Below are 13017 nucleotides of genomic sequence, written 5' to 3'. Positions count from 1 at the left end.
TATAGCTTTCATTTGTATTACTCTGAGCTGTGTTTAGATCTTGAAAAGGCTCATGAAGCTCAGCAACAAAGCAAAACTTTTTCCTATGCACCAAAGGTCACCAAGTAGCTGCAGACCCCGAGCCAAGAGCCTCAACATGAAGTGGAAAGGGATGGAATTTGAAGCATGGGATTTGAATCTGATCAGCTTAAACTCGAAGATCTTATAAAGAATGTTGTCCAGTTGATCCATCTCAACCCAACGCATAGCCCCGACTACCCTCAACCCTTCCAGCAAATGGTAGAAAGCAGATGCGAGGGCTAACAGCAGACCCAGTGATGAGGGATAAGAGACTCCAGCAAGGTGGGACTAACACACGCTCTAGCCTAAGTTTCCATTGAGGGCTCCCAACCTTGCAGTCATTGCTAAAATCACGAGAGTGGCCTAGACCTCACACCCACGCACATGAGAAACAGACTCTTTCCCCAGAGTCCGCTGAAGTAGGTTTGCTGTTACATTATGCTTGAAGCTCCATGGTGGTCGAATGGACTGAAGTTGGGCCTGCTACCCACCTCCAGAGTTTGTACAATAAAATAGCACCTCTGAACCACAGCCTGAATGCCGGGGTCCTCACTCAGCTCAAATCTTTCCAAAGTGCAGTCATAGCCACCCTGCCTTGCAAGTAGAAGTTGACAGCCAAGTGGGAGATGGGGCTACAGTGATGTAATGAGGCTTAAACCTTAAAGCCTGGTTGGGGACACCAAGGGGCTTTGTCCAAATGTGAATTCTGATTCAGTGAGTCAGGGCCAGGACTCCAGTGTCTTCATCTCTATGGGGGATATCTTGCTGTAACTGGTTAGGGCAGATCATACTCTCCAACATTTGGTACCATCCTGGAGAGGGTCCATAGAAGCAAGAGCCACAAATCCCATGGGCTATACCATTTTAGGTAATCTTTTTTTCTTCAGTTATATTGCTGAAAGGAAATTGATTTTATAGATAACCAGAAGTCACCACAGTGGACAGTATCACCCATAGAAATCAAAGAGTATATGATGACAGACCATTCTATTAAAGGGCACCTGTGAGTGATGGATTTTGTTTAGTTTTGCTGGCAGGGTTCCAACATCTGGTTTGGACACCTTGCCCAGCTTAGTTTCTGCCAACGAGACTGACATTCTGCTCCCAGCATCCTTTCTTCTCCTAAACTCTCTAACAAATCATAAAATTTGGTTTACAGATACCACAGATAAAATTTCATACATGTATAATATATCACTTTTCATACATGCATATAATGTCATTTCTCTTCTCCGATGTGGCCGCACGTAGATGGTCTACAGCCTGCTGGATGACTCTACATCTACACACATAAGGGCTGGCGCTGTAAGTGGGTAGCAGGGTTAAGGTGGGGGAGTTGGAGAGGTGGTGGGGAGGGGGAGAGATGATCATTTATTTTCAAAATAAATGTTGTTTATGTGTATGTGTGTATCTGTGTGCATAGAGGGTATGAGATCTTACTAGAGCTCCAGATAGCTATGAGCGGATAGACATCGGGGAATAGGATTTCAGCCTGGGCCCTCTGAAAGAGCAGCAAGCACTCTCAACCACTGAGCCATCTCTCCAGCCCCTGAGCCATTCTCTTCTTTTTTTAATCTTGCAGTTTTCAGAAGTTTGGGGTCAGTTCAGGCTACATATGACCTACACAGCAAGACTGCTGTCTAAAGAGCACTAGAGAGGGAATTAGCAAGACACAGGTAGTATAAAAGGGGAAATGAGGAATATGGGGGTACTTTGCTTGAGGGAAGAAAAGAGAGGAGAGACAGAAATAACACTAAGGATGAATTGGTGAATAAAGGGGCTTATAGCCAAGACTGATGACCTGAGTTTGATCCCCAAGACCTAGGCGGAAGAAGAAAGATGGAGTTCTACAAGTTGTCCTCTATCGTCCATATGCATGCACAAAGACACAGACAGACAGATATAGACACACACACAAATTAAGATTTTCAAATAATCAAAACAGATGCTGAGACTTATGGCCAACTGTTGGGCAGAGTGCATGGAATCTTATGTAAGAAGTGAGAAATAGATCTGGAGAGGACAGGAACTCCACAAGGAGAGCAACAGAACCAGAAATTTGAACACAGGGGTCTTCCCAGAGACTCATGCTCCAACCAAGTACCATGCATGGAGATAACATATAACCCCTGCACAGATGTAGCCCATGGCAGTTTAGTGTCCAAGAGGGTTACATAGTAATGGGAAGAGGGACTGTCTCTGACATAGACTGATTGGTCTGCTCTTTGATCACCTCCCCCTGAGGGGGGAGCAGCCTTACCAGGCCACAGAAGATGACAATGCAGCCACTCCTGGTGAGATCTGATAGACTAAGATCAGAAAGAAGGAGAGGAGGACCTCCCCTATCAGTGGACTTAGGAGGAGCAAGTGAGAAGAAGGGGGAGGGAGGGGCTTATGGGGGGATACAAAGTGAATAAAGTGTAATTAATAAAAATATAAAAAGTTAAAAAAAGATTTTCAAATAAAATTATGACTAGGTCTAGCCATCATCGAAAATGACTGTGTTTATAGGTACATTTTAAAAAGCATAATTAGCATTTTATCTTGAATGTGAGAAACTCAAAACTAACAAACTCAAAACTAAACTATCACACGTATGGAAGGGTGCTTTCAATCAGAGCCTGTGATTGACATGCAAGCCAATAATGAAGGAAGGCAAACAAGCTACCCAGGCAACCCAAAGACAGTCCTGGCCCTGCTGCTCGATTTTGACATGTATTTGAACAACTATGTGAGTGATGGCTACCTGATATGGGAAGGCTTGCCACAGAAACTCTCAGGAAAAAAAAAAAAAAAAAGAGGAAGAGAGAACAAAAACAAAAATCTCTTGTCTTAAGCATGATTCTGGGTTGAGCCAAATTCATAGCTGTCCTTGTTTGAATGTGGCCTGCAGGCTTCAGGTTAGACATACTTGAGTCTAGCTTGGGTTTCACCATAATGGACAAGGTAACAATATACTAATTTACCCCTAGCTGGACCATTCAGTTGCTGCCATCCACCTGTCAGTCACATGGCCCAAAATTAGCTTTCTCATAATGCTTTTCCATTATTGAAATTGTTAGAATCAAAAAAACTTGTGGTGCATGCTTACTTCTGTCAGGACAAGAAAAAAAAATGTAATCATCACCATTCATGGAGTTTCATGTCTGTGCTGAGCTGCAAGAGTTGTTTTATTTGTTGTTTTTCTAAAAAGATATATACAGGCTATAAGAAACTTCAAGGTCGTAGTCCTGAAAATATGGCATTACTCAGATGTGCATCGAAAATATATTAAATCATCCTTTCCCAGAAGATAAATGAAGATACGTAAATCCCATCAGAACAGAAGTTTGCCTGTTCCCTTCAGTTGTATTTTACATGCACAGAATCGGGATTGTTAGCCCCAACAGGCATGTGCTGCCTAAATGAAAAGTACGAAGTGCTAAGACTTTAAAATTAGCAAATAGATTCACAGAAAAAGAAAGGGGGTAACTTGGCAGAAGAGGAGTTGCAGATGTTACAGCTCTTTGCTTTCTCATCCCCAAAATAAAAGCGAGAAAGTGGAACAGAATGCGAGCTTTGTTCTGCGGCCTCACTGCCCAGCCCTGACAATGCAGCAGCCTCCCTCATTCACAGGGGCATCCTGGTCCAGCTGAGCAGGAAGCAGGAGATCTGGGAGAACTGAACATGGATTTGGAAACAGTGAAATGAAAACCTTTCTCCTGAGAAAACATAGTAGCTAGAATAAAGAGGGCGCGCCGCCCTAACTTCATTTAGAAAAGATGAAGGGATGTGAGCTACAGGAAGCCAGGGAGCAGCCATTTCAGCAACAATCAGTAGTGAGAAGATTGGATCTCCTAGGACACGGTGATGAAAGCATAGCCATGAGGCAGGCTAGTTCAACTGTGAGCTGAGAAGGTGTGAAAAGCGATACAAAATCTCACCTTGGCAACCACCCTCAGCTGGCCCTCCTGTTGCCTGTTCCTTTGGGAAAGAAATGGATCCCTCTCAAAGCTGCCTCCCTTCCCTTCAAACCAGTGTCTGCATCACATGGGAGGTAGTAGCCCATCAGTCACTTTGGGGTACAAATTAGGATAGCAAGTTGGAGACCAAACTGTAGTAAGCAGAATCCAGCATATCTAACACAGGAACAAGGACAGAGAAGCGGCTGTGGCTGGGAAGCAGTGAAGACGGTTGTATCGCTTCAAAGAAGCGATTGGTCTCCTCCCTACAGCAGCCTTCCTTTTAGGTTTGGTGCAACACATCAATAAATCTGGAACTTGGGAGGCTGAGATGGAAAGACCTTGAGCTCAAGGCCAGCCTGAGCTAAATAATACAGTGAGACCTCCTTTAAAGAATTAAATACCTTTTCATGTCTCGGCTTTCATTAGTTTAAACATTTGTGTGTGTGCGTGTGTAGGGCATGCTCCTGTTACATGTGTGGTTATCAGCAAACAGCTTGCAGGAACTGGTTCTTTCATACCATATGGGTCCCAATAGTTGAACTCAGGTCATTAGCATTGTCTACCTACTGAGCCGCCTGCCAGCCCCTTGCTCAGCTTTTGAAAGACACAGGACACATACATGAGAAATCCCTAAATGCTTAACACATTTAAATCGAATTTGGTCTTTTCCTTTTCACACTGACAGTCATTCACTTGGGCACTGAACAAGCGTTTATGAACGAACCACTCTTTTCCACGTATGGAGCTAGCTTGTGAGGTCATGGCTGTGGATGTGAGAACAGATAATCCATGGCCTTAGAGGGTTGACAGTCTAGTGTCATAGACAGCTTCACAAGGAAAGGAAGACCATTTTCCCTGGATGTGATTCGGGCCCTGTTCTACTCTTTACCAGTTTTGTACCATTTCCTTCTTGATGGTGGCTCATGATGGCTGTGAAAGCAGGCTTCCTGAAAGGGGACCCACGTGTCCTATGTGAACCACGGCCATTGGCAGACCTCCCCTCCTCCTCAGCTATGTGGGCCATAGGATGGAGGCAGAGGAGGGAGCAAAAAAAATAATAAAAAAGAAAACCCCAATGGACTAAAGATCTCAAGTCTTATTTCTACAGAGACCACCATCCACGACCCTGGGCCAAAAGCAAACTTCTCTAGTTCTCCAACATGATGTCTGCATCCAGTTCAACCTGGCTGTGCTGTCCACCACTCTGCAATCACAAATAGAGGGGGTTGCAACATGCAAAAAAAAAAAAAAAAATACAAAAAAAAATGCCCAGTGTCATTTTTCCGCATCACTAGATTTCCGGGCTTCCCTACACTCAGAGAAGCATCCAGAAACAAGGCATGGTGACCAGAAGAGAAACACCGCTGACATGTCTGGTCTAGGTTTACTTTCAAAATCTCCACTGGGTCCTCCCAGAAGCCAAAGGTTACCAAATAAAACCCCACTGCCAACCACGGGATACTTCCCCTAGAGCTGTCAATCAGAGGTACCCTGAGGACTCCCCACAACAATGTAGGCTGTTATCACTGCTCTTGCTTCTCTTTTAGAAGTTGATAATAGGTCCCAGTTGATGACACCACACATTTTGGTCACAGAACATGAAGAAATCAAAGATTAATAAAAATATTGTGTATATATATATATATATTTACATCTCAATTATAAAATTCACAGAGGTCAGTACATATCCACAGCACAACTTCCGCAAGCCACACTCGAGGTGCAGGGGTGACAGGAAGTGACATTGGCTCGGCATTTCCCTTGCACCTTGATCTTCTCAAAGCACATCACGCATGCCAACTCATTTACAACGCTCTCAGCAACCCTAAATGTCCTTAGTGTGATCTGTACATTCCAAAGGGGAAAATGAAAGCCTGGATCTTAAGAAGTGGTTCAGGTCACAAAATGAAAGACTAGAGCTGAGATTCAAAGAGGAGCAATGCGTTTGAGACCGTGTGTGTGTGTGTGTGTGTGTGTGTGTGTGTGTATGTGTGTGTGTTCTGACATTACCAAGGCCCCCAATGGGAAATCGGCAGCTTGCCAGGACAATGCTGTCTGCAGCCTTGTCTCAGATGATCCTCAGCCAAAAACACAGTGCTGTCAATCCCTTAGTGCTACCCTAATTAAGTAGCCCTCTTGCTCTGTAAGTTCTACATAAACACATCTGCAGAAATACTACATGGACCTCCACGTTCCCACAGGGTTTGGAGACGTGGTTGTACTATCTGGAAGGAAAGTGGAAGTTTCTGGATCCCATGTCATTTTTTTTCCCATGGGAACCTGAGCCACCTTAAGTTAGAGCACTCCCCCAGAGAGAGGGCAAAGACAGGGCAGCTGGCGGGGGGGGGGGGGGTAGGCCTCTCCTCTGTTTGGAGCTTCAGGAACTAAGACCAAAATCACATATGGTTTTCTCAACTGTGTTCACTGACACAGCCTAGGATAGAGAGCCACCTTGAGAAACATCAAGTCTTCTCTTGCCTGAGAAGCCATTCCTAGCTATTACTTTCTCTTCCCCATCATTAGTACTGTGTGAACGACACAGCTTAGGATTCCATCATAACCACCATGTTCTGGCTCCCGTTACAAAGGCTTTTGTCCAAAATCAAGCCGTTAGACTATCTGTATTTTATTCTTATATGTGTTAATATCCTCTAGAAGGGCTCTAGGTTCTTAACAGATATGTAAGTCTTTGACCAAGGAATCAAAACAGTTAATGTTGCTTAGGCATAGCCCCACCCAATAAAAGCTGGCTTGATTATATATATATATATATATATATATATATACACACACACACATATATACATATTTATGTATATGTATTAACACATCATTTTGCTGATATTAAACACAACAAGAAGATAGATAAACAAACCTTTTCAAACTACATGGTTTGAAAAAGGAAAATCAACTCATGGCAGAGGAAAGGACGGGCGATGATAATGATAGCTCCAGGAGGGCAGTACCATACTGGCTTTCTGTGCCTGTTTTACGTGCTTACCTTGGCTGTCACGAATCCCTACTTCAGATAAATCATGCCCTGGCTCTGATATCTTAACTACTGGTGAGAGATTGTCCTGTGCTGATTATAATGCTGGGCAAATGTTAGCTTTAGACTCATTAAGCTGTCACGGGCACTCATGCAAAAAGTGTTTAAACTTTGGGTGCTTGGCCGTACACATGCTGGCAGCAAAAACTCTAGTGATATGGATCCAAGATTGAGATAAGGGGATACGAGGAAAGAAAGCTATCCATGCATGGACCCATTTTATATGTAATATGATCCTTTAAATCCAACTGTCGGAAACAGATCAAGGGCAATGGCTCCACGAAGGTCACTGTGGGTGTTAGTGTTCCCCTGAACTGGCCAAAATGTCCACCCATCTGAGTTCAGTCTTACATTCCTACCTGTAGGCCCCTCTTAGATAACGAAGGAGCCCAGGGCTTAGAAGTCAGACAAACCTGGATTCAAATCAAGGTGCTAGTGTGTGTTAGCTGTGAGAGCTTGGGCGTAACACTCCAGTTATTTCATTCCCACTCTGCAGAACTGAGATAATAGAAAAGCTACAGGTGGCTGTAAGCATCAGAGACGGTGTAAGCCTAACTCGCAGAAACGGTATCAAGTCTAAAGCAGAGTCTTCAGACTGTTGCTATTTAATATCTGAAAACCAGATTAGGGGTGCATAGCTGAAGTCATGAGAACACATGGGTGTCCAGGACAAAAACTATTCTGAACCCACATCTTCTCTAAAGCCTCTAAAGTTCGCACAGTGATGAATCAGGTTTATCTTGCTCCTCTGTTCCTTTTACATAGGTTCAAATCTACATGCCAACAATGACTTTTGGAGAAAGAAAAAAAAAGAAAGTCCTGTCAGCAAGCTCTAAATCCTTTCATGTACTAAAAATTATTGCTAGATATCTGGAAAAGGGGTATTTTTTTTCCAGTTCTAAGCCATTTCCCGATTGTTGCCACAGTGCTTACAGCCTGAGAGAACCCCCAGGAGAGTGTGCTTTCCGGGAGGAGGTTCTCCTTTTAGGGTGACTAAGAAGCATTAGCTGCTCGCTCAGCTGCAGACACCTCCGTGCTCCTGAGGAGCTAAAGCGTCTGCGTTGGCACGGGTTCTCAACCTGCCCATGTACCCACCCTCCAATCTGGTTCCTCCTGTCATGGTGAACCCCAACCATAAAATTATTTTCATCATTACTGAACAACTGTAATTTTGCTGCTGTTATGAATCACAGTGTAAATATTTTCTGGAGATGGAGGTTTGGCAAAGGGGTTTCGGACCCCTAGACTGAGAAGCACTTGTTTACAGCCTGTCTGGAGTTTGAAGACCCTGCTTTCCATGTGGCGTTCCTCAGGCTTCAACACTCACCTCACTCAAGAGACAGGTCCAGTGGAAGAGGCCTGGGGGGGGGGGGCGGTCTGGCAGTCTACCTAATGCCCAGGCAACGTCATGAGCTGGTTACTCTTGAAAAAGAAAGGAGCTACAGGACCAAAACCAGGCCACCCTCCAGGGCCTCACAGCAGTCTGTCATTCTTGAAGCTCTAGAACCAAATGAGGAAACTTCCAAATGACTTCAATTATAAAGCTATCTGGCCACAGTGGCCCACACACCTGGGAGGTTGGAAGAGGATAGCGTGAATTTGAAGCCAGAGGCCAGCCTGAGCTACAGAGAGAGATACCCTGTCTCAAACAGCACAAAAAAAAAATGGAGTAAGGCTAACAGAATGTGCACAGAACTCTTGACTTCCATAAAAAAAATAATAAATTTATAGCGATGCCAGCCATGCTCAGTAGTGGTTTACACCTTGATACTTTGGATGGGCAGAAAGATCATGACTAGACTGGACTATACAATGAGATCCTGTCTTAAAAAAATGCACTACAACAGTGCCATTAGTGTATTTTGGGAACTGATGGTGATTCTCAAGCTGAAACCGCTCTTCCCATCATACAGATTAAAATCTCTTACTCTCTTCCTTGATAGAGCACTTGATAGGTCCAACAGGCTGTTTCATGGAGTAATACACACGCCAAGACACACTGCTAATGGCTCTGAATGAGTTAAGGTAAGCGAAATTCCACACTACTTCGAGAAAGCTGGGAAAGCTGGCAGAAAGCGCGTAACAAATAGAATAAGCAGGCACCGATGGTTCCTAAAAGCCTGACATGCGCTCTGGTAACCGTCACCGATTTATGCGGCGTCTGACCTTTAGGGACTGAACAAGCAAGCCAACCATCTTAGGACCACGCTCCGTGTTAAATGAGCAGCTTTATGCTTCGAAAGGGATAGGAAAACATGTGCTGGGAAATACTGGGGTCACGTGGGTGACACCCGGGACTGGAACCCGGCAAGCGACACTGCAGCCAGGGCTACCGAGCCACCACTAGCCGGATGACCTCGCTTGCTCAGGACGACTCCTGCCAACTGAGCCGGTCCCTCACATCTCCGCCCCTGCTGGGCTATCCTCCCCACTATCTGGAGCTCACACAGGTGAAGCGGCTGATGGCAACGCATCCTGGTTGCCAATGGCTGGCCCTAAAAACAGGAGACAACTGAGGGTACGTCCATAGAACCCAACTGACCTGCCCTGGAAAAGCCTCACACCTGAGCCTGGGAGGTTCCCCGCCTAGAAAGCAGTGGGATGAGCTGGTTGGCCACATAGTGTCTTCACATAGTGAAGACAGACTGGCTTTGAGTTCGTTTCTGGGGTCTGTTTTCCTTTGTTTTCCAAGTAGGTCCTCAGTCTGGGATAAATGTGTTAACTCAGCGCCTTGCACAGCGTCTTCAAAATCTCAGACAAGCAACCAACATTTCGAGAATCCAACGGTTCAAACACCAAGCCAGCGGTTCTCTCCAAAAGGCCGAAAGCAAGGAACCTCGAGCCTCGCCTCTGGCGATAGGATCCACCTGTTCTCCTTCCCCTGTCGCACAAGGAATCACCTGGCGAGCATTTTAAACGCCGTCCCCCGGCCCCGCACGTGTTTCACTTTAACAGGACTCTGAGGGGCCGCCAACCTCCCAAGTCAATCAGTCAACTTTCTTAAAGGCCGTCGCTTTTCTTGAGTCTCAACGATCCTGAGGTTTGTTTTCACTCAAAGCAACCATCCCCTCCACCCACAATCCTCCCCGCCACGATTTTGCCCACAGAGACCGTGACAGTGGGCAAACATAAGGTCAAAAGCAAACCAAGTGCCAAGTATTTCCTTGTATTTTCAAAACAAAACGCAAAAAGAGCAGGAAGCCATTCCTCTCCGACAAGTTTACACTCACAATCCAATCCGTTCTCGTCAATTTGCAAACTTTTTCACTCCAATCTCTCCCATGTCAGTTTTTTCACGGAACCGTACGTGGTCGCAGATCTCGGCACACGCTGGTTGCAAACTCAGTTGCTCAGGGGCTTGGCTCTGGCTCAAGAGCACAACACTCCCCACCACCCCAACCCGGGCACAGACTGGGGTCCACCAGAGCGCCTCCAAAGCCCTGCCAGCCAGCGATGCCCGTCTCTCCAGAATCCGCGGGGCCCCCCCGACTTTACCTGAAGCACGTGGTGAGCTCGCCCGAAGACTTCAGACACGGATATTTGGTCGTGGTGATCTTGTTTTCCGAGCACACTTCTCTAAGTGGGGGGAAAAGGGGAGCTGGAGAGGAAACTCCGCTGGAGGTCAGCGGGAGAGCGTCGCGCAGTTCGCGCCGGGCTCTGCGTCCGGACGCACCGGCTGCTACTGTCCCCGGGAGGACTCCGCAGCAGGAAGGAGGCAGGACAGCGTCCCGGACCAGGCGATCCCACCGCCCAGCGACAGGAAAAGCCAAGAAGTCTGCCCGGAGAAGGGCATCCAAGCGTCCCGACCCACAGCCGGGAGCGCCAAGGCGGATCCCGCAAGAGATGGAGATCACCTGGAACAGCTTAGCCGCCCTGCGGGTGACCCAGCCCGCAGCGACCCGTGGGTCCTCCACCTCGGACGATCTGCACCCCGTCAGCCCGCCCCGAGCGCCCCCGGCGCCGTCCTGGGCTGGGGCAGGTGGCCCTTACCTGTCGCGGTCCTCGGGTTCCTCTCGGTAGGTCCACGTGTGTCCCAGCGCCAGGAGTAGCAGCAGCGGCCCCAGGCTCTTGCCCAGCTGCCCCTTGGCTGCTCCTCCCCGGCTCAGAGGAGGCGGCGGCACCATCGGGGAAGCTCTCCGCTTCTTCCCGGCGCTCGAGCGCTCTCTCTCCCTGCGCTGTGCCCAGAGGCTCCGCGGCCGCCGCGGCCTTCCCTCTCGCCGGCAGGGGGCGCCGGGGAGCTGGGGCGCTTGCACCACCTGCGGGCCGCTCAAACTTGGGGAGAGAGGGGGGTGACCCAAGCTTGTCTAGGGGACGCCGGCCTTGCGCGGCCAGCGGGGGGTAAGGGGGGATGCTGGAGTCCCGGGAATCTCTTCTGGACGCTCAGCCTCGAGTCACAAACTGTCTGAACTTGACTTCAGGCTGCGCCCTCCTCTCTTCCCTCTTCCTCCCCTGGGAGAGAAGCGCGGAGTCGAGGCAGCCAGGCGCTCCTTTGCTTTTTTTTTTTTTTTTTTGCTCCGAGGTCTCAGCTTGGGAGGAGGAGTTGCTGGCTGTCACCAGAGCGAGAGGAGGAGAGGAGAGCCGGGTTAATAGCTTCCTTCCTGTTGTCAGTTAACTTCCACGGCGAAGGGTCAAGCCAATGTTTGCCTCTTCGCTCCTGAGGACCTCCTTGCGCGCTTTTTCCTCTACCCTAGTTCTCTCTAAGAATACGAGTGAGGAGTGGCTACAGGGGGTCTCCTACATCGCCCTTCCGCACGTGAAATAGTCCAATCAAGCATGTGTAGTCAGTCTTCATCCAACCCCTTTCAGGGGAAATTCGGTCGTTTTCATCCGTCCACAACCCTTGCTTGCTGTGTGATTTTCCTGGTCAGCGCAATTTCACGACAAGTTCTCAGCTGAGGCTTCAGGGGGCTTCGACCCCAGCTGCCTGTATCTAACTTCTGCCCTGTGGGGGGTCTTGACTAGGTTTTCTCAGCCAGTTAAGGAATGAAGAAGGCAGGCAGGATCTCAGGCGCAGCAGGCAGCAACCGCTGTTAAAACTGAAGAGAACCCTGTTAAAAGTCATCTTCCCTACTTTCTTCTGAGCGTCGTTCTCAAAGATTGGGAACACTTAATTCTGCCAACAGAGTTGTGCCTGAGAGCGGGGCGGCATGGGGACCTTCTAAGACACTGGGGAGGCCTGATCAGAGCAGCGAAAGTGAACATGTTGATAAGACGTCGTTCTCAGATATTCTTGAAAGCAGGCGCAGTCGAGTAGAAGACGCTCCGTGTCCTAGAGAACAAGATTCCAGTGGCGAAGACTGTCCAGCTCCAGGCTGCACCAGAACCTGCCGGCAGGAGGAGACCAACAGGAGCACACCTGACTCTGCTCCTTTTGTGGTTAACCTCATCATCTTCTCACCTGCAAGACCCCAAAGTAAAGAACACCCAGAGGACTCTTAATTTAACGACGATTCTACACAGCTTTTACGTCACGGCAGTCATTTTCTGGTGTGTTCTCAAGCCGTTGGAAATTTTAGCACTGTGCGCTGGTATTCACCTTGGGTCACACAATGTTTTGATGTTCCGTGTTCACCCAGACACTCTTTAGGCGTGACACCGTGAAAAGCGCTGCAGGTCATTCAAAATGTTTAAAGTGAAGCGAGTTTTTGTATCTGTGCCCTCATTTTGTACCTTTTCATTTGAGCTCCTACATCTGCTGACGTCAAATAGCTTTGACTTTCTACATTCCTTCAGATAAAGTTGTCTGGATCATGAAAAAAGGAAAACACTGAAGAAGCACAGAGGAAGACTATGAAAGACAGTCCTGATGAGACCTGATAGGCTAGGGTCAGATGGAAAGGGAGGAGGTCCTCCCCTATCAGTGGACTGGGGAAGGGGCATGGGAGGGAGGGAGGGATTGGAAGGGGATGAGGCTGGGGGCTACAACTGGGCTACAAAGTAAATAAATTGTAATAAAAATTTAAA

At 47.5% G+C, this 13017-nt stretch overlaps 1 protein-coding gene across 3 annotated transcripts in view; it reads right to left on the bottom strand.

Annotated features, from left to right (window-relative positions):
• The window catches only part of Ccbe1 (collagen and calcium binding EGF domains 1), a 258110-nt gene extending 245670 nt beyond the window's left edge, over positions 1 to 12440 (bottom strand). For all 3 annotated transcript variants that reach the window (XM_060377145.1, XM_060377144.1, XM_060377146.1), the window contains exons 1-2: positions 11044 to 12440; positions 10549 to 10629 (exon numbers count right to left, since the gene is read on the bottom strand). In XM_060377145.1, coding sequence (XP_060233128.1) covers positions 10549 to 10629; positions 11044 to 11177 — 215 coding nt within the window. In that variant the 5' untranslated portion in view covers positions 11178 to 12440. The remainder of the gene's footprint in view (positions 1 to 10548; positions 10630 to 11043) is intronic.
• Between the last annotated feature and the right edge of the window lie 577 nt (positions 12441 to 13017).

The sequence above is a fragment of the Meriones unguiculatus genome, chromosome 2 (genome assembly GCF_030254825.1).
Source record: "Meriones unguiculatus strain TT.TT164.6M chromosome 2, Bangor_MerUng_6.1, whole genome shotgun sequence".
Lineage (NCBI taxonomy): Eukaryota > Metazoa > Chordata > Mammalia > Rodentia > Muridae > Meriones > Meriones unguiculatus.
Note: the sequence above shows the minus strand (reverse complement) of the source record. Positions and strands in the feature narration are given on the sequence as shown.